The sequence below is a fragment of the Orcinus orca genome, chromosome 16 (assembly GCF_937001465.1).
Source record: "Orcinus orca chromosome 16, mOrcOrc1.1, whole genome shotgun sequence".
NCBI classification, from domain to species: Eukaryota; Metazoa; Chordata; class Mammalia; order Artiodactyla; family Delphinidae; genus Orcinus; species Orcinus orca.
Genome location: NC_064574.1, coordinates 49,496,292 through 49,520,789, shown reverse-complemented (window position 1 = coordinate 49,520,789; position 24,498 = coordinate 49,496,292). Strand labels below are relative to the sequence as shown.

The 24,498-nt window shown below is 53.2% G+C and overlaps 6 protein-coding genes across 9 annotated transcripts in view; 1 reads left to right on the top strand and 5 right to left on the bottom strand.

Moving 5' to 3' along the window:
- Nucleotides 1-736: 736 nt before the first annotated feature.
- HBQ1 (hemoglobin subunit theta 1) lies at nt 737-1,560 on the bottom strand. The gene is made up of 3 exons (XM_004270382.3): nt 1,312-1,560; nt 1,017-1,221; nt 737-918 (listed from the first exon to the last, which is right to left on the bottom strand). The coding sequence occupies exons 1-3, from the start codon at nt 1,404-1,406 to the stop codon at nt 790-792; spliced, it is 429 nt and encodes a 142-aa protein (XP_004270430.1). The 5' UTR covers nt 1,407-1,560; the 3' UTR covers nt 737-789.
- A 1,756-nt stretch (nt 1,561-3,316) lies between these two features.
- LOC101273947 (hemoglobin subunit alpha) lies at nt 3,317-4,136 on the bottom strand. The gene is made up of 3 exons (XM_004270383.4): nt 3,980-4,136; nt 3,668-3,872; nt 3,317-3,541 (listed from the first exon to the last, which is right to left on the bottom strand). The coding sequence occupies exons 1-3, from the start codon at nt 4,072-4,074 to the stop codon at nt 3,413-3,415; spliced, it is 429 nt and encodes a 142-aa protein (XP_004270431.1). The 5' UTR covers nt 4,075-4,136; the 3' UTR covers nt 3,317-3,412.
- A 2,014-nt stretch (nt 4,137-6,150) lies between these two features.
- LOC101274183 (hemoglobin subunit alpha) lies at nt 6,151-6,970 on the bottom strand. The gene is made up of 3 exons (XM_004270384.4): nt 6,814-6,970; nt 6,502-6,706; nt 6,151-6,375 (listed from the first exon to the last, which is right to left on the bottom strand). The coding sequence occupies exons 1-3, from the start codon at nt 6,906-6,908 to the stop codon at nt 6,247-6,249; spliced, it is 429 nt and encodes a 142-aa protein (XP_004270432.1). The 5' UTR covers nt 6,909-6,970; the 3' UTR covers nt 6,151-6,246.
- A 1,643-nt stretch (nt 6,971-8,613) lies between these two features.
- HBM (hemoglobin subunit mu) lies at nt 8,614-9,424 on the bottom strand. The gene is made up of 3 exons (XM_004270385.3): nt 9,267-9,424; nt 8,907-9,111; nt 8,614-8,796 (listed from the first exon to the last, which is right to left on the bottom strand). Exons 1-3 carry the CDS (start codon nt 9,356-9,358, stop codon nt 8,668-8,670), a joined length of 426 nt encoding a protein of 141 aa, XP_004270433.1. The 5' UTR covers nt 9,359-9,424; the 3' UTR covers nt 8,614-8,667.
- Nucleotides 9,425-10,023: 599 nt separating this feature from the next.
- HBZ (hemoglobin subunit zeta) lies at nt 10,024-11,447 on the bottom strand. The gene is made up of 3 exons (XM_004270386.4): nt 11,295-11,447; nt 10,356-10,560; nt 10,024-10,255 (listed from the first exon to the last, which is right to left on the bottom strand). Exons 1-3 carry the CDS (start codon nt 11,387-11,389, stop codon nt 10,127-10,129), a joined length of 429 nt encoding a protein of 142 aa, XP_004270434.1. The 5' UTR covers nt 11,390-11,447; the 3' UTR covers nt 10,024-10,126.
- An 11,518-nt stretch (nt 11,448-22,965) lies between these two features.
- NPRL3 (NPR3 like, GATOR1 complex subunit) overlaps nt 22,966-24,498 on the top strand; it is a 33,193-nt gene continuing 31,660 nt past the window's right edge. Inside the window, exon 1 of one of the 4 annotated variants that reach the window (XR_004483586.2) lies at nt 22,966-23,270. Coding sequence is in view for 3 of the 4 variants with exons in the window: in XM_049700101.1 (XP_049556058.1) it covers nt 23,153-23,270 (118 nt within the window). In the remaining variant the exon portion in view is untranslated. The remainder of the gene's footprint in view (nt 23,271-24,498) is intronic. The other 3 variants (XM_049700101.1, XM_049700100.1, XM_004270387.4) reach the window with 3 other exon arrangements.

Sequence of the window (24,498 nt, the reverse complement as noted above, 5' to 3'; positions counted from 1 at the left end):
GTGCATGTCACACATGTACTCTTGGATGGGACTCCCATGCCCTCCATTGTTCACACAGTTTCCCCATGTGTCAAGTGGGGAGTGAAGGAATAATGGATGTGCTGAGCCCACTGGGATACACAGGCAGGTGCAGCAAGTGGAGTAGTTCTCCGAATTTTTTAAAGGAAGACGCTCTGAGGTCTGCTTCCTGAGAAGTGTGGCATGTGGGCAGGGCTCTCTGCCGGCTCCCTGGTCCGCCCTGTCCGCTGCAGGAGCCACCTCTTTCCACCAGGTCCAGAGTCTGGCAAAGGTGCCTTTGACCCCAAGCCTACCGGCGCAGTTCCGGTCCGCGCCGGCAGGAGCGCCGGTCCCTAATTTTCTCCCAGGCTGTGCCGCGCGCTTCTAGGTGGATCTGAGGTGTCCGAAGTAGGCAGCCCGGAGGAGGGTCCGGCCTCGCCAGCTTGCGACATGACCGCCACCTGCCACCCCTTCCCGAGTGGCCGAAGCCCCGGGTCTGCACCGCTAAGTGGTCGCGCCCAAGGGCATGGCTAGTCGGGGTTTACCACTTGGGATTTGGGACCCGCTGTCCAGACTTGCCTCAGGCTGCCGGGGTTCGGGGGGCGTCCTGCTGGGATCTGACAATTGGTAGTGTGAGACTCGGGCTTCCTCAGACCCCTACTTCATTTAGGAGGGGCGCCCCTGCCCCCTGTCAGGCCCAGGGCGCGCTCCCCTAGAGAGAACACTCGCGCACCCGAGGCTTTGTCCGCGGACTTTACTCAAACACGAGCCCCACGCGACCACCCTTTCAATTTAGTGACAGTTGGGGGCCAGCGCCGAGATCACGTGGCTCAGAAACTTGTTGAGCGAGGCCTGCAGGGAGGGGCTGAAGTCTCCGGGGTAGTGCCGGGCGAGGGTCACCAGCAGGCAGTGGACCAGCAGCTGCGGAGAGGGAGTCGTTTCCACGCGGGTGCACCCCCCTTCCCTGACGGGAGCCCCCTCCCCCGGCGACAGGGGTCAGACCCCGCCGGCGAGCTCACCTGGAACTTGACGGGGTCCACGCGCAGCTTATGCGCGTGCAGCTCACGCAGAGCCGACAGGGCGCTGGGCAGGTCGTCCAGGTGGTCCACGGCGAGGGACAGCGCGTCGGCCACTTTCTGGCCGTGCGCTCTGACCTGGGCGGAGCCGGGGCTCAGGTCCAGGTGGAGGAAATAGGTCTTGGTGGAAGGGAAGGCCAGGAAGGTCCTGCGGGAGGAACGGCGAGTCAGGCTGGGGAGGAAGGAGGACGCTTTCCCGAGCGGGCTGAAGGCAGGGGAGCCCGGGGCCTGTGCGCACCTCTCCAGGGCCTCGGTCGTGTAGACGCCGACGTTACTACCCAGCTTCAGCCACAGCGCGCGCACCGCAGCGCGGTCCGCCGCCTCCAGCACCATCGTGGAGCCCGCCCGGCCGCGCGCTCGGAGCCTTGATGAAGCCCGGGTTGCGCCTGCGCGTATCGGCCCGCGGTCCCCTTGGCCTCCTGGGTTCGCCGTGCCTCTGGTCGCAGAATCTGGCCCCAGGGGCCCGGAGCGCTCCACGGAGCGTCTGCTCCGACCTGGGGCCTTCCTAATCGCCCTGGACCCTGAGGCCCGTATTTTTGAAGGTTTACTCTATGGAAACTAATATTTAGTATGTATCATTAATATTAGGTTGCCCTGAATTTTAGCGTGGATTTTGGCATTGAACGTCAGCTTATTCTACCTCCCTCCCGAGTCTATTATGACACCTTTCTGAGTCTATTTTCTCATTTATGGTATATAAGGAAGGTAACAATTTCTTCTTTCCAAGGTTGTGCCTGGTTCATAACAGACGCCCCTTTCTGACAATGAGCATTTATAATGGGTGCCTAGGATATATCCCAAAATAATAGCTAATACCTATGCAGCACTCATGCTGTGCCAGGCATCACTATACATCCTTTTGTTTTTTTAAATTGCGTTGAAATTCATGTAACATAAAATTTACTGTCTTAGCTATTTTAAGGGGTACGATTCAGTGTCTTTAATTACATTCAGAGTGTGTGCAGCCATTACCACTGTCCAGTTCCAGAACGTTTTCATCGTCCCAAATAGAAACTCTGTCCCCATTAGCCGTCAGTCCATAACCCCTGCCCTCCAGCCCCTGGCCATTACCAGTCTTTCTGTCTCTGTGCATTTGCGTATTCTGGACATTTCATGTGAATAGAATCATGCAATATATCGTCTTTTGTGTCTGGTTTCTTTCACTTAGCACGTTTCCGAGGTTTATCCATGTTGTAGCATGTATTGACACTTAGTTGCTTTTTATGGACGGATAACATTCCATTTTATGGATAGATAGATCACATTTTGTTTGTCCACTCATCTGTTGATGAACATCTGGGTTGTTTCCACTTTTAGCCCAGGCCCTCATTTTTCCTAATAATAAAATAAGGAAGACTGCCTCTTAAAGAGCTCATACTGTGCCACCAGCTGTGCTAAAAGCATGACACACTGAGTCAGGGAACCTGCCATCGCATTCTCTGAGGATGACACTTGGGCCCAGGGAAGAAAGGACACTGCTCTCAGTCGGGGGCTCAGGGCTGGACGACTACCAGGACTGGGCACTAGGGGCATTCTCCATGGGAAGGAAGCACATCGGAGTGCAGGCGCCCACACCCCCACCCCACCCCCCGGGCTCTCTTCTCCACTGCTGCACTGGGGTGAGTCAGTGGGCCTCAGGGTGATGCAGTGGATCCTGAGCTGGGCCCCCCAAATCAGTCCTTTAGACCCTGTGAGTGTCCTGGGGGGTGTACCAGGTGAAAGGGGCATATCCAGGAAATTGCCTGGCTCTGCAATGGCACTGCTCACCCCAATTTCCTCTAGACTGTGCATGTACTTGGGAGGCACTTGATGGAGAGGGGGTACTCAGTGAGCCTCTGAAGAAGTGTGATCTCTGTGTTCTCCCCACCACCCAACTCTGGGAAGAGCCCTGGGAGAGCTCCAAGGTCCTAGGCTGGAGGTCCACCAACTCTCAGCACAAGTGTGTGTGCCATAAAATGTAAAGACAGGAAACAAACCCATTATTTGAGCAAACCCGCGATGAATACGCAAGTCTCTGGAATTCGGTAAAGGGCGGATGTACTCAGCAAGTCACTCCAGGGTGAGGGTGAGGGCTGCCCAGAGAATCCCAGGCAGTGGCAGTGGGACCGGCTCCGCCCCTCTTCTGTACTGTTTTCCCCTTCCCTCTCTTTACCTGCCTCGGAGAGTTGCTTGGTCCAAGGCAAAGAGAGCCACCCCGACTCCTGGCACGGTTCGTGGACACAAAGAACCGAGGCTACAGAGGCTGCAGCCCACTCAGACTTTATTCAAAGATCGGGAAGTGAGGGTGCCCAGAGCGCCAGAGGGCCCCAGGCCAGGGTAGGAATCGCGGAGGCTCCAGCTTAACGGTATTTGGAGGTCAGCACGGTGCTCACACTGGCCAAGAACTTGTCCAGGGAGGCATGGACCGAGGGCGTGAAATCGGCGGGGAGGTGGAGAGCCAGGGTCACCAGCAGGCAGTGGCTCAGGAGCTGCGGAGAGAGGGGGTGTCAGGGGCCGCGGGGTTGGGGGAGTGCCGCCGTGCTCCACCTCTGGAACCCCACCGCACTCTCTGCCTTGCTAGCTCAGATCTCTCCCGGCCCGGCCCGCGAGCTCACCTTGAAGTTGACCGGGTCCACACGCAGCTTGTGGGCGTGCAGGTCGCTCAGCTCAGACAAGGCATCGGGCAGGTTGTCTATGTGGCCCACGGCTTTGGTGAGCGCGTCGGCCACCTTCTTGCCGTGCCCCTTGATCTGAGCGGAGCCGTGTCCCAGGTCGAAGTGGGAGAAGTAGGTCTTGGTGCTGGGGAAGTTTATGAACATCCTGAGTGGAGAAGAGACGGGAGAGCCGGGCTTAGGCCGGTCGGCCCAGGACCAGGATGCGACGGGGGCGACCAGCCCCAGTCCCAGCCGGGCAGGTGGGCTGCTCACCTCTCCAGGGCCTCTGCGCCATATTCTGCACTGTGGTTGCCAATCTTAGCCCAGGTGCCCTTGACGTTGGTCTTGTCGGCGGGAGACAGCACCATGGTGGGTTCTCTCTGAGTCTGGGTCAGGACCAGAAGCGTGCAAGGCTGGGAGTGCGCGAGCCTTTATGCCTGGGGCGCGAGGGGCACGCCCGATCGCGGGCGCGCTCATTGGCTGGCGCGGGGCCGGGATGCGCCTATGGACCTGGACAGCAGGGGGCGCGCGGCGCAATGTCTGCGCCTGGCTGGGCGGTGCGTGCTTCGCTCCCAGTTTGGGGAGGGACCTGGAGACTCTGGCCAGGGTATTCGCCCTCCCACCGGCTGCTTCCCGCCCGCTGCGTCCACCTTCCCCGGAAGTGCTATCCTGGTCCCAGCTGGCGGGGGCCGGTTTGTGGAGCGGGGTGGATGTCCGCTCTTCCACCCTTTAGAACCCCTGAGGGATGGAAGAAGGGAGTAGGTCAGCCCGTCCCACCCACCCTGGACCTAGGCTTGGCACACGCTAGGCATTTTAAATTTGGGCAGAATCAGTGAATGAATAGGCGATTCGGTGCGTCTAGTTCAGGCCAGAGACGGATGCACACAAGACGTGTGCGCATCGCTGACATGTCCTCAACAAATCTCTACTGGAATCCCTCCGGCTGGGGGGCTCCGGGTTCAAGTTTCTTCTTCCAGGGTGGTAGTTGCTGCACCCTAGCCTTTTTTTTGGGGGGGGGGTGAGCCGCGGGGCATGCAGGATCTTAATCCCTCGACCAGGTATCGAATCCGTGCACCCTGCACTGGAAGTGCGGCGTCTTAACCACTGAACCGCCAGGGAAGTCCCCACCCCGGCCCTTTTAAGGCAAGATCTGAGGAACATTTCTCAGCTGATGTCTTACATTCACAATATGGGAAGACCTCCCACAAAGATATAAGGAAAAGACAAATGACTTATGAGAACGATTGACAGAGGATTTTAACAGGAAATTAATGGAAATATCAAAATGACCAACAAATATATGAAGTGAGACAGAGCTGAATGAATTGGCCAGAAGACAGGTAGAGGAGACACAGTTCAGTGAGAAGAGCAGGTTGAAGAAAAATATGCCTAAGGTAGAATAGTATTTTTGACCAAAAAATAAAAAAAGTACAGTTGTAGATGTAGCTGTGTCCCCTCAGCACAGGGTAGGAGCCAGTGGGGTCAGTCCCAAACTGTGAGCCTTGGCTCCTTCTGCGGGGGTTAGGTGGACAGGACAGAGGGATTCTCTCTCTCCTTTGAATCACACAAAAAGGGTGTGCGTGTGTGTGTGAAAAAAAACATGGGTGGATTTTAATTTAATTCTTCAGTGTTTTTCTATATTTAAATGAAAGCGAATTGGGCTGTGGGGCAGAGGAAGAGTGTGTGGTGGAGAGGGGGAAGCCACTCCCCAGCTGTTCGAAGAGGTCCTTGTCCAGAAAGAAAGTGGTGAGCAGGGGCCCCACCACTCTCCCCAAACTTTTATCCAGCGCTGGGTGTTGCCCTGAAGATGGGGGCTTGGCTGGAGGTGCTGATAGGGTCCCTAAGGGCTACAGGGTGGGTGGGGTGTGCAAGGTTCCAGCGTGGAGTCCAGGGCACTGGCGCGTGGGACGGGGGCCTTTGTGAAGGTTGCTCACAGCACCAAGGCAGAACTGCCGGGAGACCCCACAAAAAGCCTATTTGTGTGGTTTGTTGTTTGGATCTAACTGTATCTTTTTTTTTTTTTTTTTTTGCGGTACGCGGGCCTCTCACCGCTGTGGCCTCTCCCGTTGCGGAGCACAGGCTCCGGACGCGCAGGCCCAGCGACCATGGCCCATGTGCCCAGCCGCTCCACGGCATGTGGGATCCTCCCGCACCGGGGCACGAACCCGCGTCCCCTGCATCGGCAGGCGGATTCCCAACCACTGCGCCACCAGGGAAGCCCCTAACTGTATCTTTAAGGGGGATCAGAGAAACTGCAAAACAGGGTGCCATTTTAGGACTACCCACCTCGGGCAGAGCCCTTGCAAGTCAGAGCTTGGTTCAGCAGATTCTGGGAGGCCTCAGCCTTAGCTCCCATCCCTCCTCAGCCCTCCCATTCCTCGTTGCTGGGAACCACCCCGACCCCGGCACGGTTTGTGGACACAGAGAACTGAGGCTACAGAGGCTGCAGCCCACTCAGACTTTATTCAAAGATCGGGAAGTGAGGGTGCCCAGAGCGCCAGAGGGCCCCAGGCCAGGGTAGGAATCGCGGAGGCTCCAGCTTAACGGTATTTGGAGGTCAGCACGGTGCTCACACTGGCCAAGAACTTGTCCAGGGAGGCATGGACCGAGGGCGTGAAATCGGCGGGGAGGTGGAGAGCCAGGGTCACCAGCAGGCAGTGGCTCAGGAGCTGCGGAGAGAGGGGGTGTCAGGGGCCGCGGGGTTGGGGGAGTGCCGCCGTGCTCCACCTCTGGAACCCCACCGCACTCTCTGCCTTGCTAGCTCAGATCTCTCCCGGCCCGGCCCGCGAGCTCACCTTGAAGTTGACCGGGTCCACACGCAGCTTGTGGGCGTGCAGGTCGCTCAGCTCAGACAAGGCATCGGGCAGGTTGTCTATGTGGCCCACGGCTTTGGTGAGCGCGTCGGCCACCTTCTTGCCGTGCCCCTTGATCTGAGCGGAGCCGTGTCCCAGGTCGAAGTGGGAGAAGTAGGTCTTGGTGCTGGGGAAGTTTATGAACATCCTGAGTGGAGAAGAGACGGGAGAGCCGGGCTTAGGCCGGTCGGCCCAGGACCAGGATGCGACGGGGGCGACCAGCCCCAGTCCCAGCCGGGCAGGTGGGCTGCTCACCTCTCCAGGGCCTCTGCGCCATATTCTGCACTGTGGTTGCCAATCTTAGCCCAGGTGCCCTTGACGTTGGTCTTGTCGGCGGGAGACAGCACCATGGTGGGTTCTCTCTGAGTCTGGGTCAGGACCAGAAGCGTGCAAGGCTGGGAGTGCGCGAGCCTTTATGCCTGGGGTGCGAGGGGCACGCCCGATCGTGCTGTGCTCATTGGCTGGCACAGGGCCAGGAGGTGCCAGCCTGGAAAGCTCGGTCTCGAGAGGGTGCGGGAGTGCTGGAGTCCCAAGTGGGCCCCACCCAGTCCTGGGGCCCACTCTCTTCCCGCTCCTGTGGGTCTGGGAGCTCACACACGTTTCCGAGCCACGCAAACCCACTGGCACCCGAGTTTGTCCCCAGCTGGTGTAGCCTCGAGGGGTCTATTTGCCAGTCTTGGAGAGGAGCACAGTCTTTTCCGAAGTGAAACAAGCTGCTTTCGCACTAAACTTTTCCCCAGGATGAAGAGCTGTAAACTGCCCATGTAAATAATGTGGGTGCAGGATGTAACGGGGGGAAGTACTTTAAGCATCGTACCCACGATGGTGGGCAGGCCCTGGCACAGAGCGGGTTAGCAGGTGTTGTCATGGACAGTGGGGGCATTCCACTCAGCCAGGGTCAGGGCTTGGCATCCAGCAGCCCCTCCCCACCCCCTGCTTTGGACTTGGTCCCCCACTTCCCAGCCCTGCACAGATGTGAGATTATCAGCCGGGGAACCATTCTCATTCAGAGTTTGGAGAGCTCCCAGGGTCAGGCTCCTGCATTTGCAAAGGCTCTAAATGGAGCACTAAGATCCCTGCACCAGTGCTGCAGAGGGAAGAGAGGTTGACAGGGCACGTGTGTGTGTGTGTGTGTGTGTGTGTGTGTGTGTGTGTGTGTCTGTGTAAGGTGGGCGCCATGGCCTAGGGACCCCAGAGACTGAGCGGGGCGGCTGGAGCTGGGGTGGGGTTTGGGTGGCCGTGGGCCTGCCAGGCACCCACCCTGCATTAGGATCTTCTAAATTATTTAAAAGACCCAGCGCGGTTGGGGATTTTCCGTCGGATGCATCAGGCTCAGCTCGCTTAGGGACAAGCCTAGTATCGCACCTCATGTTGACGTGACATGGGTTGTGGCCGTAGAGGTCTTCCTTCCTACCCCCACTCCCTGCCCCAGGAGATTCAGAGGAAGGGACTAACTTGGACCAGGGCAAGGCAACTACAGAGTGAGTGCTGGAAGTAGGGGAGAAGATGGGAAAGAACAGAGATGAGGGTCTGTGGAGCCCTAGGCCACGAAGTCTGTTTGGCCTCAGGCCAGGAACTTGCCCCCTAGGCCTCGGTGCCCCGCCTATCTGTTAAAGAGGCGAAGATTCAGGCTTGCGGCGCCTGGAGTGAGGTAGGGACGGAGACGAATTAGTGTGTGAATGAGAACGTGCTTTGCAAATGGTATGGCATCGCACGGGTGCCAGATGCGAGGTGAAGCCGAAGACACTTCCCCCATCCGAGCACGCGCTCGGCCCCACCACATTCCCCTGCCCTGGGAGGGCAACTGTTCTGTGCAAGCCTCTGGGTGTACACACCAGGCCCGGACCCCCAGACTGTCAGACCGGGAACTGTCCTCGTTCAGGGTTTGTTGAGTGCCCAAGGTCCCGTTCCTGTGCCCCTGGTTCCATTGTCAGCAAAGGTTGGGGATCCTGCCCTAAGATTCCGCGAGGCTCCCCTCAGGACCCGGAGCTTCTCTGCCCGCAACTGTGACGTCAGTCCGCCTGCTCCCCAAAGACCACACCTGCGCGGGGTCCAGACTTTTGAGGCTTGTTTATTGACATGCGCAGACCTAGACCCGGGGCACAGAACTCAGTGGTACTTCTCTGTCAGCACTACCGCCAGGCCCGTCAGGAACTTATCCCACACCACCTGCATCTCCACCGTGAACTCGCCCTGCAGGTGGGAGGCCAGCACCACCTGGAAACACTGGATCAGCAGCTGCGGGAGAAAAGGCCGGTGAGAAGAGCTCTGTCCTCGCCAATTCCTTGCCGAATGCCTCCCCACCTCGGCTGCGCGCGCGAACCCTGCTACGTCCCGGGGTGGCTCACTGGGAAGTTGGTGGGGTCCACGCGCAGCACATGTGCGTGCAGGTCGGCAAGCGGGCTCAGGGCCGCGCGCAGGTTGTCCATGTGCCGGACGGCCACTCCCACCGCCTCGAGCACACGTTGTCCGTGGCTCAGCAGCTGCACCTCGTCAGGGCGGTCGCCCAGGTGCTTAAAGTAGGTCTTGGTGCTGGGGTACACCGTGAAGAGCCTGCGGGAGCAAGGGTGAAGAGGGAGGGCGCCCCCTCCAGCGTCTGCGCCGCCCAGACCCCGCGAACCCCCGGTCAGGCCCGCCCCCCTCCCGACTCAGGCCCAACACCCCAGTCTCCGCCTCGCTACGATTCTGGAGACCCAGCCCCAACCCACCTGAGCAGAAGCTCCGCCCCGAAGGGCGCCTCGTGGCCGGCGATCAGGTCCCAGACCTGTGCTACTTGGGCGCGCTCCTGGGCGCTGAGCATGGCGTTGGCGTGGCTGCTCTGGGTGCCGCGCCCGCAGTCCCGGCCTCCTTATAGCGGCCCTGCCCCCCGGCGCCCTGCCCGCCCTTATCTTCAGGAGCGCGGCGGGAACCTGGGGACCCTGGTTGCCAACCCAGGTCCCTGTCACCGCGGAGGAACTGAATCACGCCGTGTGTGTGTGTGTGTGTGTGTGTGTGTGTGTGTGTGTGTGTGCGCCTTGGCTGCAGACTTCAGGGGGATCTACAATTATTCCACAGGGAGCTGATGGAGGGATTGGGAGAAAGAGCGCGGAGGGCCAGGAGGTGTCAAGGGTCCTCTCAGTGCCTGAGCTGTGACAACAAGCTTTGAGGAAAGGCCCCTGAGTCCCTACACATACCCTACACATACACACAATACGCTGACTGAAGCGACAGACTGGGTGATTTGGGAGGCGGGAAAGAGGCACAAACTCAGGTCTGACCCGAGAAAACGGCGTGGGCGGTCCTGGGCTGTTCTGCTCCCTCCGGTCGCGACTCTGGGGTCCTCAGGACCAAGGACCGCCCCCAAAGCACCCTTGGAGTGACCTCCAGGCCGGGGGTGACACTAGGGTCGGCAGTGTTCCTGCGAAGCCTCCATTCCCTCCCTTCATTCTCCTCCGCTTCCCCCAATACTGAGACGCACAACCAGGCTCCCTCCATCCTCATCCATTTATTGGGGGTCCCGGGTGGAATCGTAAGAGGGTGCAGGGGAAGGGGAGGGCTCGAAGCCTGCCCTGGGGGTCGGGAGGCATCCTCAGCGGTACTTCTCGGTCAGGACGCGGGACACGATGGACAGGAACTTGTCCCAGGCGGCGTGCGCGTCGGCCGTGAAGTCAGCGGGGAAGTGCGAGGCCACCGTGACCAGCAGGCAGTGGGACAGCAGCTGGGGCGACAGGGTGGCTCAGGGCGGGCGCGGCGCGAGCGGCGGGCACCCAGCCCCGTCCCCGGACCCCGCCCCGCCCCGGGCCCCGCCCCGCGCCCACCTTGAAGTTGACCGGGTCCACGCGCAGCACGTAGGCGTGCAGCTCGCTCAGCTTGGAGAGGGCGCCCGCCACGTTGTCGATGCTCTTGACCGCGTCGCCCACGGCGGCCACCACCTTGGAGCCGTGCGCGCGCAGCTGCGCGGAGCCCGCGTGCAGGTCGAAGTGCGGGAAGTAGGTCTTGGTCTGGGGGTAGCTGGAGAAGAGCCTGCGGACGGGGCGGGCCGGGCCGGGACACGTCACGTTTGCACGCGGGAGTTAAAACGTAAATATTAGGGCAAAAAGTGCAACTTGACCCCAATATGAACATTTTAAAGACACACAGGATCGGTATCGCGGACTTCAGCTGTTGCCCCAGCTCCAGTATGGCCCGGCCCACCTCACCCTCACCGCCCTGTCCTCCAGTCATTCGTTCCATCCTTCACTCACTCATTCAATCAACAATGATTGTGGAGACCTGGGTGCTGGGCGCTGAGGGAGGGACACGATCGACCCTCGTCACCCTCCCCATGCCCCTTCTCTTGCTCGCTGACCGCCGAGCACCCGCCTCACCGCTGCTCGTGCTCACTGAACCTGCATATGTGCCCTCCTCACTGACCCTCCTCACTGCCCCCTCCTCACTGACCCTCCTCACTGTCCCCTCCTCACTGACCCTCCTCACTGTCCCTCCTCACTGACCCTCCTCACTGACCCTCCTCACTGTCCCCTCCTCACTGTCCCTCCTCACTGTCCCCTCCTCACTGACCCTCCTCACTGACCCTCCTCACTGTCCCCTCCTCACTGACCCTCCTCACTGTCCCCTCCTCACTGCCCCCTCCTCACTGACCCTCCTCACTGACGCTCCTTGCTGACCTATCCTCCCTGACCCCTCCTACTGACCCCTGTCCTCAGTGACCCACACTGTCCCCTACCAGGCTCCATCCCAGCCCAACTGGTGCTCACCTCTCCAGGGCCTCGGTGCCGATGATGTCTGCCTGTGTGGAGATCTTGCCCCACATGGACACGATGATGGTCCTCTCAGCCCTGGTCAGAGACATGGTGGCGGCTGAGTGGGAGCTGGGTATGCTGAGAACTGGTGTCCGTGGTGCTCAGCCCCCAGGGTCCCCTTATATATGTGGAGCCAGGGTGGGGGCCAGGCTGTGGTCATCGCTGGGAGAGGGGAGGGGGCCATGGGGGGTGGGTCTCTTATCAGATCCAGTGACAGTGGGCAGTCAGGGCCCGGTGGGCCTGGTGGGGTGAGGGGCTATCACTCCGGCTGCCCTTGCTGGGCCTTAAAGGGGGCGTTGGCCGCAGCCTGACCAGACTCCAGGGGAGATAGGGGCCCAGGCAGCCCAGTGCTGCACTGCCCTTGTCCATTTCAGAATCACAAAATGGGAGAAGCCAGAGGAGCAGTGCCCACACACCCTCCTCGGCTGGCCTGTGCCCGTGCTGCCTGCATTGCTCCTCGGTGGGTCCTGTGGCTGGACCCACATGCCAGCATCCCCCCCGCACCCCCCTCCCCCACAGACACTGGCTCTAGGATCCCTGGGTTTCCTCCAAGAAAGCAATGGTTTTGCCAAGTGGGCCCTGAGGAGGGAGGTACTGACTGGTTCTGTTCCTGAAAAGCTGGAGGAGGTGGCTGGTCAATAAGAGAATCCTAATGTCATGTGCTTTTGGGGACTACTCTGTTGCTCACCACGTTATTATTTCAACATACAATACAGTTGATTTTTTTAAACGTACTGCTCTGTGAATTTTGACGTGTGTAGATTTGTGTAACCCCACCACAGTCAGCACACACAACAGTTCTATCAGCCCCAAAACTCCCACAGGCTGCCCCTTTGCAGTCTCACCTTCCTCTGTCCCCTAAACCCAGACAACCACTATAATTCTGTCTTTTTCAAGAATATCCTATAAATGGAACCATACGGCATGTCATCTTGTAGGACTGGCTTCTTTTACTTAGAATAATACCCTTGAGATCCATGCATGTTATTGCCGGTATCAGTAGTTGGCTTCCTTTTATTGCAGAGTAGTACTCCACAGTACTAATGTTCATTCATTCTCCCACTCAAACATGTGGGCTTTTTCCAGTTTGGGGCTATTACAAATAAAGCTGCTATGAACATTCTTGTGTAGGTCTTTATGTGAACATAAGTTTTTATTTCTCTGGGATGATACCATATCTAGGAGTAGGATTGTTGGTTCATGTACTAACTGTATGTTTAACTTTGTAAGAAACCACTAAACTGTTTTCCAGAGTGGCTTTACTGTTTTGCATTCCACTCAGCAATGAAGGGAAGTCCTAGTGTCCGTGCATCTTTGTCAGAATCTTTACATGTTAGTCGTTCTGATGGTTGTGAGAAAATATATCATTGTGGCTTCAATTTGTGTTTCCCTGATGGCCAGTGATGTGCAGCATCTTTTCATGGGCTTATTTGCCATCCATGTATTCTCTTTTTAATTAATTAATTAATTAATTAATTTATTTATTTATTTATTTTTGGCTGCGTTAGGTCTTTGCTGCTGTGCACAGGCTTTCTCTAGTTGTGGTGAGCAGGGGCTACTCTTCATTGCGGTGCACGGGCTTCTCATTGCGGTGGCTTCTCTTGTTGCGGAGCACTGGCTCTAGGCATGCAGGCTTCAGTAGTTGTGGCTCGCAGGCTCTAGAGCGCAGGCTCAGTAGTTGTGGCGCATGGGCTTAGTTGCTCTGCTGCATGTGGGATCTTCCCGGACCAGGGCTCGAACCTGTGTCCCCTGCATTGGCAGGCGGATTCTTAACCACCGCACCACCAGGGAAGTCCCATATATTCTCTTTGGTGAAATATCTCTTCTGGTCTTTTGACCATTTTAAAATTGGGTTGTTTGTTTTCTTATTGTTGAATTTTGAGAGTTCTGTATATATTCTGGGTGCAATCATTTGTCAGATATGCAATTTGCAAATATTTCCTCCTAGTTTGTAGCTTGTCACTTCATTTTCTTAATAGTGTCATTTGCGGAGCCGAAGTTTTATTTTTTATTAATTAATTAATTTATTTTTTTGCGGTACGTGGGCCTCTCACTGTTGTGGCCTCTCCCGTTGCAGAGCACAGGCTCCGGACGCACAGGTTCAGCGGCCATGGCTCACGGGCCCAGCCACTCCGCGGCATGTGGGATCTCCCCGGACCGGGGCACGAACCCATGTCCCCTGCATCAGCAGGCGCACTCTCAACCACTGCGCCACCAGGGAAGCCCCAAAGTTTTATTTTTGATGAAGTCTAATTTATCAAGTTTTCCTCTTAAGATTCATGTTTTTAGAGTCATGCCTGAGAATTCTTTGCCTAATCCCAGGTCACAGAGACTTTTATCTATGGTTTCTTCTAAATGTTTCATAGTTTATATTTTACACTTAGATCCATGATCCATTTTGAGATAATTTTTGTATGAAGTGTGAGGTTTATGTCCAGGTTTTTTTTCTTTGCCTATGAGTGTTCAATTTTTCTAGCACCTTTTGTTGAAAACACTATACTTTCTCTATTGAATTGCCTTCTCTAATTCATTTGTAAAAGATTAATTTGACATATTTCTACAGGTCTATTTCTGTACTCTCTATTTTGTTCCATTGATCTATGTGTCTATCCTTCACCAAAATCACACTGTGTTTATTACTGTAAACTTTATGTTCGGTCTTAAAATTAGATCCTGTCCCAAGAATGGGAGAAAACATTTGCAAATCATACATCTGATAAGCGACTGATCCACAATATAAAAAAACTTACAACTGAAAAATAGAGACAAAAAACTAATTGAAAACTGGGCAAAGGACTTTAATAGACAATACTCTAAAGAAAACATACAGATGTCCAATAAGCACATGAAGAGATGCTCAGCATCGTTACTCATTAGGGAAATGCAAATCAAAACCAAACAGAGCACACTCACTAAGATGGCTATAATCAAAACCCCTAACCCTGAACTCTAACCCTAACCTTACCTACACCTATTAGAATGGCTATATTTAAAAGACAAATAACAAGTGTTGGTGAGGAGGTGGTGAAATTGGAATCTTTAAACACTGCTGGTGGGAATGTAAAATGGTGCAGCTACTGTGGAAGACAGCCTGGCAGTTCCTCAAAAGGTTAAACATAGAGTTCCCATATGACCCAGCAGTTCCATTCCTTAGTATATACCCAATAAAATGAAAACATACATCCACTCAAAAACTTGTACTGTGTTCGTAGCACCAACCACTATTTATAATAGCCAAAAAGTGCAAAAAACCCAAATGTCCTTCAACTGATGAATGGGTGAATCAAACATGGTCTAATCTATGCAATGGAATAGTATTCCATCAAAAAAAGGAACAAAGTACTGATACATGAATGAACCTTGAAAAAATACATATTGTGGGACTTCCCTAGTGGCACAGTGGTTAAGAATCCACCTGCCAATGCAGGGGACACGGGTTTGATCCCTGGTCTGGGAAGATCCCACATGCCGTGGAGCTAAGCCCATGTGCCACAACTCCTGAGCCTGTGCTCTAGAGCCCACGAGCCACAACTACTGAAGCCCGCACACCCTAAAGCCCACATGCGCAACTGCTGAGGCTACATGCCACAACTACTGAAGCCCACGTTCTCTAGGGCCCGTGTACTGCAACTACTGAGCCTGAGTGCTGCAACTACTGAAGCCCGCAGGCCTAGAGCCAGTGCTCCACAACAAGAGAAACCACCACAATGAGAAGCCCGCGCACCACAACGAGGAGTAGCCTCTACTTGCTGCAACTAGAGAAAGCCCAAATGCGGCAACAAAGACCCACCACAGACAAAAAAAAAAAAAAAATTAAAAATACATATTGTATGATTCCATTTATATATATGTCAAGGACAGGCAAATCCTTAGAGACAGAAAGTAGATTAGGTTGTCTGGGGCCGGGGTAGTTGGGGGGTGTGACTGCTAATGCAGATGGGTTTCCTTTTGGGTTGATGCGAACGTTCTAAAATTGTGCTGATAGCTGCATAACTCTCTGAATATACTAAAACCCGCTGAATTGCACACTTTAAATGGGTGGAATATATGGTATGTGAATTTTATCTCAATAAAGGTGTTAAAAGACTGGGTGATGTCATTCCTCCCTCATTATTCTTTTCCAAAATGGTTTTGGTGATTCTGGTTCCTTTGCCTTTCCGTATGAATTTTGGAGTTAGTCAAAGAGTTATCTGCACAAAAGCCTATTAGACTTTTTACAGAATGGGTAAACGTTTCCCGCGTGGAGAGTTCTGATCACAGATATTTTGCTGAACTATTCTTAGAGAAAATTGTGAGGCTCAGACAAGCCCTCTGATTGGAAAATGTGTACAAGAATAAGCAAGGATCGAGCACCTTCTGTATGCCAGACACTGTGCTTGGCACGTTATTGTGCCACGATGTTGGTCTCTTCTACGTCCAAGCCGGGCTTGATGGGAGTGTGGAGGTTTGAATGCAGGAGCTGAGTCCGATGGATACCTCCCCACTGCTGAGCAGAGAGGGCGGGGATCTCACCTGGGCTGTTGGTGCCTGTCTGTGGCCTGGAGATAGAGTCTGCCTTCATGGAAGCCCCTTCCCGGTCTCTCTCTACTTACATTTCACAGCTGTGCCCCTCTTCTCCTGTGACAGGGTCACCCTCTCCCAGGGAGGTGCCCACCCTCCACTGGCCTTAGGCTTCTTGCTACCTCTCCTGGCAGTGCTGACTCCAGGGCCCCAGGTGTTCACAGGGAGTGTGGCTTTGTCTCTCTGGGTTCGTTCCAGAATGGGATGAGCCTGGTCCTCCCCAGTCACCTCTGGCTGTTGCTTGGTTCAGAAGGAAACTCCAGGGCCACCACCAGCATATGGGCCTTCCGTAAGGGTATGTAAGCCTGATCCTGAGGCTTCAGCTCCTAGAAAGGAGAGGTGTCAGCAGGGAGACAGACAGAGACAGATGGACAGACTGGCAGAGAAAACAGACTGAGCGAGGGGGACAGAGGAGGCTGAGTGCCAGGTGGAAGGTCACGCAGAGGGAGGGAGTCTGGAGGTCCTGGGTGAGGCTGGAGCTGGCCTGCCAGGTGAAGGTATTAAGTCTGCCAGAGGGGGAGGCACAGTAGGGTCTCAGTGAGGGATGTGTCTGGGAGAAGCCCCCCATCTGCAGTGTCTGGGGTCTGTGGCCAGGAGCCAGTGTGGGAGGTAATGAGTGTGGACTCCAGGCCTCCCACTATGGGGCCGGTCCTCCCCTCCTCTCTGGCCTCAGGGCCTCCTGTTTCTCTCCCGGCAGCACCTCCCCCCATCCTTGGCCTCCATAAGAGAGGGAGCCACAGGAAGCCACTTTGTTTCTGAAACTACCAAGCCCTGCAAAGCATTGGTGTGGGCAGGAGCCCTTTTCTTTTTTTTACTTTTTTCATTGTAAAATATAGCACAAGATTACATCATAGCCTAATGAATTATGTCATAGCCTAATTAATTATTATAAGGCACATATTCAGCAACCCAATCCTCCCCAAAGGTGACCCCTACCCTGACTTACCTTCTTGCTTTTCAATAACTTAAAAAAAAATTATTTATTTATTTATTTAGTTTTGGCTGCGTTGGGTCTTTGTTGCAGTGTGTGGGCTTCTCACTGCGGTGGCTTCTCTTGTTGAGGAGTACAGACTCTAGGCTCACGAGCTTCAGTAGTTGTGGCTCGTGGGCTCTAGAGCGCAGGCTCAGTAGTTGTGGCGCATGGGCTTAGTTGCTCTGCGGCATGTGAGATCTTCCTGGACCAGGGCTCGAACCTGGGTCCCCTGCATTGGCAGGCAGATTCTTTTTCTTTTTTTTAGTACTTTCTTTTTTTTTTTAAGATTTATTTTATTTATTTAATTATTTATTTTATTGGCTGCGTTGGGTCTTCTGTTGCTGTGCGCAGGCTTTCTCTCGTTGCAGCAAGCGGGGGCTACTCTTCGTTGCGGTGTGAGGGCTTTTCATTGCAGTGGCTTCTCTTGTTGTGGAGCACAGGCTCTAAGGCACGCAGGCTTCAGTAGTTGTAGCACACGGGCTTAGTTGCTCTGCGGTATGTGGGATCTTCCTGGACCAGAGCTCGAACCCGTGTCCCCTGCATTGGCAGGCGGATTCTTAACCACTGCGCCACCAGGGAAGTCCCTCAATAACTTTTTACTACCCAAATACGTGTCCTTAGGCACTTTAGTTGGTTTTGCCTGATTTTGACCTTCAGGTACATGAAACAGTACAGTGTCTTCTGCCACCCATGTTTGTGACATGCCAGAGATGCTGTGGGTGTTCATTGTCATCTCTGTGTTGTATTTCCTTGTAGGAATATATCACAAAGTTACACAGGGTACTGGGGAATGGACATTTGGGTTGTTTAGTTCTTGGTTGCTGTGAATGATGCTGCAGTGAACATTCTGTCAGATATATTCCTAGGAGCGGGGCTGCTGGGTCTAGGGCATGGGAATTCTCAGCTTCAGTAATTAATGCCAGACCGCTTTCTGGAGCAGCTGTACCACCTTGCATTCCCCTAGTGATGGTTGAGTTCCTCGTTCTCCACATCCTTACAAACGTTTGCTGTGGTAGGTCTCCTGGTCTCAAATTTTAGCTATTCTGGTGGGTGTGTATTAGTTTCTCACATGGTCTTAATTTGCACTTTCCTAACGCTGATGAGCTTGGGCCCCTGTTCACATATTTGCTGTCCTTTGGATTTCCTCTTTTTTTTTTTTTTTTTTTTTTTTTGCGGTACGCGGGCCTATGGCTCACGGGCCTAGCCGCTCCGCGGCATGCGGGATCTTCCCGGACCGGGGCACGAACCCGTGTCCCCTGCATCGGCAGGCGGACTCCCAACCACCGCGCCACCAGGGAAGCCCTGGATTTCCTCTTTTTTGAAGTTTCCAAGTCATGGCCATTTTTCTACTGTGTTGCCAGTCTTATTGATTTATAGGAATTTTAAAAATATTCTGGATATAAGTTCTTGTCAGTTTCACGTGTCTTATATCCCCCAGATCTGTACCTTGCCTGCACTCTCTTAGCACTGTTTTTGAATGGAAGTTTATAATTTTAATGCAATAAAATTTAGTGATTTTTAAAATTGGGTTTAAAAATGTTGTACCTTTCGGGCTTCCCTGGTGGCGCAGTGGTTGAGAGTCCGCCTGCCGATGCAGGGGACACGGGGTCGTGCCCCAGTCTGGGAGGATCCCACATGCCACGGAGCGGCTGGGCCCGTGGGCCATGGCCACTGAGCCTGCGCGTCCGGAGCCTGTGCTCCGCAACGGGAGAGGCCACAACAGTGAGAGGCCCGCGTACCGCAAAAAAAAAAAAAGTGTTGTACCTTTCTATACACAACAGCCAAAAGGTGGAAACAACCCAAATGTCCATCAGTGGAGGAATGGATCAACAAATCATGATACTTCCGTACAATGAGATATTATTCAGCCATAAAAATGAAGCACCAACACACCTTGACATGGATGAACCTTGAGAACATTACACTAAGTGAAAGAGGCCAGACGTGAAAGGCCACATATTGTGTGATTCTACTTATATGAAGCATCCAGAACGGGCAAATCCAAAGAGACAGGAAGTGGATGAGTGGGTGCCAGGGGCTGCGGGGAGGGCAGTGGGGAGGATGGGGAATGATGAAAATATTCTGGAACTAGTTAGTGATGATGGTTGCGTCCATTACGAATATATGAAATGTCACCGAATTAACTGTTCACTTTCAAATGGTTAATTTTACGTTGTGCAAATTTTACCTCAATTTTTTAAGCAAGTGGAATAAGCGTTGGACTGAAGGCTTCCATGAAGTGAACCTTCTGTATTACGTTTCTAAGAACTTTACTGTTTGGTCCTTTGAGCTGGGCAACAGTCCACCTTGGACTGATTTTGTGTGGTGTGAGGTAAGGTCTGTTGTGTGGCCCTAGCTAACATTTACCAAGTGCTTTCTAAGTCCTGGGCATAGACCAATACTCTTCATGTTGGGTATTTGACCCTCACAGCTCTGTGAGAGAAGTTTTATTTTATTATCATGACATGTTTTAAGATAAGGAAACAGAGGCTCGGGAAGGTTACGAAACACGTTCAGTTTCAGTAGAGGGGGAACAGCCCCAGTGGGCAGAGGAGACCAAGGTTTGTTGTGGGCAAGGTCTTCTGTCTCTGGGCCTTGCATTCCCCGCCTGAAACAAGAGGAGCCTGAGCTTGTGCAGGACTTCAGGGTGCTGAAACCTGCTGGCCTCTGGGCCGAATTCCAAGCCCCAGGCTTGTTCTGAGCTTGTGCAGTTGGGCCTGAGTTCAGAGGGCCCTGGTCTCAGCAGAAGACGGAGGAGGTATCTGCATACCCTCACCCAAAAGCAGCCCCGGGTGACCCTGGGCAGGGTCAGGTACCTTGTGAGCCCCAGTTTCCCTGGTTTAACCTCGGGTGGGGGTTAGAATAGCCTCCACCACACTCTTAAGAGGGATGAGGTGTCACCATGTGACCTTGGGACACAGCAGCATGAATTCAAGATTATTGTGGTTCCTATTGTAGGTGAATGATTCTTTCTGGGCAGAGATGGTGGAGATGTCAAGGTGGGTCTGAGATAGGGTCTGTGAGCCCCGCCTGGCCCTCTGGCAGTCTGTGGTGGCTCTATCAGGCCCAGACCAAGTGGCAGAACTGATAAGGCCTGGCTGTCCAAGGAGCCTCCTGGCCCTACCCCGGGGAGTGGGGGGAGAACCCAGGCTGGGAGGAAAGGTCAAGAGTTTCTGTTTCCAAGAATCCACTTACTTCCAAAAAGCAGGTTACTAAAGAGAGTTATTTAAATTTAAAATGAGGACTTAGAGGTGTGGGTGCTGGCAGGGAGGAGTCTGAGGACATACCCTGCAGTGAGCAGAGGCTGGGCCTGGGCACATCATTGTTCAGGAGATCATTTGTTCCCACTGCTGTTACTGGTGGGGAACCTGAGGCCCAAAGTAGGGCCAGCCTACCCTCGGTCCCTCTGGCTGCCGGCACCAGGCTGGATTGGCCAGGGAGTGACCATGAGCCCTGGTTTCCCTAACAGCCCAGTGAGGCAGACAGACAGACAGACATGGACTGAGATGCTGCCAGTGAAGGTGATGTGGGACTCGGACCCCGCTTCCTCCAGTCCAGCCCTCTGACAGCCCTGCACCCGGGCCTTGGGAAGGGTTGTATCCAGGACCTCTGGGAGCGGGGATCCTGGTGAGCTCCCATCACCATTCATGGATTCCAGTGCTTGTTACAATAAAAAGACATTAGCCACACAGCCAGAAAAATAAACAATGGATACTTTTGTGAAGGTTGCTAGCAGGGAGAGGGCCCTGAGTGGGTAATTGAGGAATGATGGTTTCTCCACGTCTGGGCCTTCCCCCAGTCCAAGGACAGCCAGGTTCTGGGGCCATAGGACCATCCAATGGGGCAGCAGCATGTCCAGGGAAGTCGGAGGAAGGAGGCCTGAGTCAGAGTCCTGGTTCTTATGTCTGGGCACCCGCAGATTCCCAGCACCCCTGTGGGGAGGCCCCCATTACCACAGCTAGCCCATCTACCCAGCTCTCCCAACCTCACATCCTGCTCCTGTGCCCTTGTTTCCATTCTGGGGACATTCATGGGAACTGGGGGGGAACTCAGAAAACTTTTGATGATACATAAAATCAATATATTCTAGACTGGGACAAAGGCTTGCAGAATCTGTAACAGAGGGTAACTAACCCTCACAAAATAAAAATACATCAAAGAAGGACAAACAACCCAAAAGGAAACATGAAGGCAATTCTTAGGCTCTGGCAAATAATCAAGTGATACAGTTAGTTCTTCTCCTCAGTAATAAAAAAATGCAACATAACACACTATTTCCTTTTTTTTGAAATTTTGGGAAAAAATAAAGTCCATGCTATGCAGCCCTGGGCAGGGCAATATGTTGGTGGGCAACGTCTGAGACATTTCAGATGCATGTACCCGTTATCCTGGCAGATTCAACCCATGAATCTGTCCTGCAAAATACACGTTTGTGTCATCTTCAGTGCAAGAGGTTACTTTGGCAATGAAAATCTCATTCCTTAGCCCATTGGTTACTTTCTCATGCATCTGATGTGCTTGAAAAGATTTGGAAACAGTTGCAGTAGACTGTTCACTACAGTAATCTCCGGGGGAAGACTGGGATGGGGTGGGTGGGGTGATTTTTTTTTTACTTTTTAAAAACAGCTGTACTGTGAGATAGAATTCACGTATCATACATTCCACCCATTCAAAGTGTGCAGTTCAGCGGGTTTTAGTATATTCAGAGAGTTATGTGACCATCACCACAATTTTAGAACACTTTCATCACCCAAAAGAAACCCCATCCCCATTAGCAGTCACACACCCCCAACTACCCCAGCCCCAGACAACCTAATCTACTTTCTGTCTCTAAGGATTTGCCTATTCTGGACATTTATATAAATGGAATCATACAGTATCTATTTTTTCAAGGTTCACTCATGTATCGGTACTTTGTTCCTTTTTATGACTGAATACTGTTCCATTGCATAGATTATACCTTATTGGATTCACCTATTCATCAGTTGGAGGACAGTTGGGTTATTTGCACTTTTTGGCTATTATGAATAGTGGTGCTATGAACACAGTACAAGTTTTTGAGTGGATGTATGTTTTAATTTTATTGGGTATATACTAAAGAATGGAACTGCTGGGTCATATCTGAACTCTGTTTAACCTTTTGAGGAACTGCTAGGCTGTCTTCCACAGTAGCTGCATCATTTTACATTCCCACCAGCAGTGTCTCAAGATACCGATTTCACCAACACTTGTCATTTTTCTTTTGGATTATAGCCATCCTAGTGGGTGTGATGTGTTCTCTTTCTGGTTTTGATTTGCGTTTCTCTAACGAGGAATGATGTTTGAGCATCTTTTCACGTACTTCCAGGCTACTTGTCTATATTCCTTGGGGAAATATCTATTCACATCTTTTGCCCACTTCTCAGTTGGCTACTTGTCTTTTTCTTGTAGAGTTGTAAGAGTTTAAAATATATATAGTCTGGATACAATTCCCTCATCAGATATATGACTTGCAAACATTTTCTCACGGTTCGTGAGCGCTCTTTTAACTTTGTTGGTCTTGTCCTTTGAAGCACAAAATTTCGCAACTCTGTTCAGGACAATTAACTTCTTCTTTGGTTGCTCGTGCACTTGGTGTCGTATTTAAGAAACCTCTGCCTAGCCCCAGGTCACGAGGACTTAACCCCCGTGTTTTCTCCTAAGAGTTTTTTTACAGGGTCAGCTCTTACATTTAGGTCCGTGATCCACTGAAGTAATTTTTTTTTTTTTTACTTTTTTATTTTAGTCCTTTATGTTTCTAAGAAAGAACTTTCTGCCCAAAGCAAGTGTTCCTTTTATAACGAATAAAGCAACATTTAGAGAAAGATTCCTTGAACCGTACGACTAACCCAGCCACACAGTCCCACTAGCCTTCCCGCTGGCTCTTCTCCCTACTCCAGAAAGGGGCCGCGTCCCGCATGCGCACGAGCACAGCACCCAGAGACGGCCTCGCGCCTGCGCACACGGCAGCCTGCGCCTGCGCAAACGCCTTCGGTCCGCGCGCAAGCATTTTATGCGCGTTTGCCCCGTGCTGTTGCGCGAGTCTCGCGAGCGTTGCCGGCCGCGTTAGGGGGAGCCTGGTTTGCGTCACTGTCGCGCGGGAGACGTCTGCTTGGCTCCCCTCGGCCCCCGCCCCCAACCAGTCCTTAGAGCTCTCTGTTCCGCGTCCCTGGCCCGTCCACCTGGGGGTCCCCACCGCCCCCCACCCCCGTCCCGTCCCGGCCTTGGCCCCGGCCCGACCCCTCCCCAGGCCCCCGGCGGGATGGGGGACAACACCAGCCCCATCAGCGTGATTCTGGTGAGCTCGGGGAGCCGGGGCAATAAGCTGCTGTTCAGGTACCCATTCCAGAGGAGCCAGGAGCACCCGGCGTCCCAGACAAGTAAGTGGGCGCCGGGCGGAGGGCCTGGCGCCGCCTCCCTCGCCGTTAGCGGAGAAGTCGTTTCCTTTTTCCTTCTCCTTATCGTACGGGCGGTGCCTTCTCATCACAGAGTGTTGGGGAAGGATAGAAAAGTAAAAAGAAGCAGGGAAAAAAAAAATCACTCATAGTTTTAGCATGCCAAAGCCACTCCTGCTAACGTTTCATCGGTGTCTCTGGCCTTTTAAAAGAGCTAAAGCACCGTATGAATGTATTCAGCTTGCATTAAGTACGAAATCCAGGTACATCGGAAGTTTTCTTTGACCTCTTCCCCCCAGTTCTGCTGCTCCTCCCTCGCTTGCAGGGATCACCACTTACCATGTTCATAATTGTTCCTCCTGTACATAGACACCAAATATACCTCCATAGAAAAATAGTTTATTGCTTTGGGTTTTTTCCCCCTCTCACATAGCTGTATTGTTCTCAGTCGCTCTTTTTTCCATTGGGCCATCTGCCTTGGAGCATTTTCCAACCTAGTAAACAGATCACCTCCCTTTTTGGTTGTACACAGCTGCCTGGTAAGAACATGCCCTTTCCCTATGGATGGACGTGTAGGTTACTTGCAGTTTTTCACTATCATGAATGTTCAATTTGTAATTTATGTGATTTAAAAAATTACTTTTAAAAAAAATACATTTCATTTTTGGCTGTGTTGGGTCTTCGTTGCTGCACACCGGCTTTATCTAGTCACGGCGAGCGGGGGCTGCTCTTCGTTGCGGTGCGCGGGCTTCTCATTGTGGTGGCTTCTCTTGTGGAGCACGGTCTCTAGGCACGCGGGCTTCAGTAGTTGTGGCACGTGGGCTCAGTAGTTGTGGCTCGTGGGCTCTAGAGCGCAGGCTCAGTAGTTGCAGCGCGAGGGCTTAGTTGCTCCGTGGCATGTGGGATCTTCCTGGACCAGGGCTCGAACCCATGTCCCCTGCAGTGGCAGGCAGATTCTTAACCACTGCGCCACCAGGGAAGCCCTAAAAATTACTTTTAAATTTCTAACTGTGGTACAAAGTTTTAAAGGTACAAATGGATTTAGATTATGAAAGGAAAGTTCTTTCATCGATCCTAGCCACCCACATCCCCTTGTAGGGTCAGGTGCTGTTACCATTTTCTTGTGCATCTTTGAGAAACCTTCTGTGTAAATACAAGCATATACATGCATTGTTTTATTTTCTAAACACAAGTGAGCACACAATTCACACTG

Coding starts and splice junctions, on each gene's coding strand:
- LOC101274183 (XM_004270384.4), bottom strand. CDS start 6,908: ATGGTGCTGTCTCCCGCCGACAAGACCAACGTCAAGGGCACCTGGGCT. Junction 6,707..6,813: donor GGCGCAGAGGCCCTGGAGAG/GTGAGCAGCCCA, acceptor TTCTCCACTCAG/GATGTTCATAAACTTCCCCA. Junction 6,376..6,501: donor TGGACCCGGTCAACTTCAAG/GTGAGCTCGCGG, acceptor CTCTCTCCGCAG/CTCCTGAGCCACTGCCTGCT.
- HBQ1 (XM_004270382.3), bottom strand. CDS start 1,406: ATGGTGCTGGAGGCGGCGGACCGCGCTGCGGTGCGCGCGCTGTGGCTG. Junction 1,222..1,311: donor ACGACCGAGGCCCTGGAGAG/GTGCGCACAGGC, acceptor TTCCTCCCGCAG/GACCTTCCTGGCCTTCCCTT. Junction 919..1,016: donor TGGACCCCGTCAAGTTCCAG/GTGAGCTCGCCG, acceptor CCCTCTCCGCAG/CTGCTGGTCCACTGCCTGCT.
- HBM (XM_004270385.3), bottom strand. CDS start 9,358: ATGCTCAGCGCCCAGGAGCGCGCCCAAGTAGCACAGGTCTGGGACCTG. Junction 9,112..9,266: donor GGGGCGGAGCTTCTGCTCAG/GTGGGTTGGGGC, acceptor TTGCTCCCGCAG/GCTCTTCACGGTGTACCCCA. Junction 8,797..8,906: donor TGGACCCCACCAACTTCCCA/GTGAGCCACCCC, acceptor TTTCTCCCGCAG/CTGCTGATCCAGTGTTTCCA.
- HBZ (XM_004270386.4), bottom strand. CDS start 11,389: ATGTCTCTGACCAGGGCTGAGAGGACCATCATCGTGTCCATGTGGGGC. Junction 10,561..11,294: donor GGCACCGAGGCCCTGGAGAG/GTGAGCACCAGT, acceptor CCCCGTCCGCAG/GCTCTTCTCCAGCTACCCCC. Junction 10,256..10,355: donor TGGACCCGGTCAACTTCAAG/GTGGGCGCGGGG, acceptor CTGTCGCCCCAG/CTGCTGTCCCACTGCCTGCT.
- LOC101273947 (XM_004270383.4), bottom strand. CDS start 4,074: ATGGTGCTGTCTCCCGCCGACAAGACCAACGTCAAGGGCACCTGGGCT. Junction 3,873..3,979: donor GGCGCAGAGGCCCTGGAGAG/GTGAGCAGCCCA, acceptor TTCTCCACTCAG/GATGTTCATAAACTTCCCCA. Junction 3,542..3,667: donor TGGACCCGGTCAACTTCAAG/GTGAGCTCGCGG, acceptor CTCTCTCCGCAG/CTCCTGAGCCACTGCCTGCT.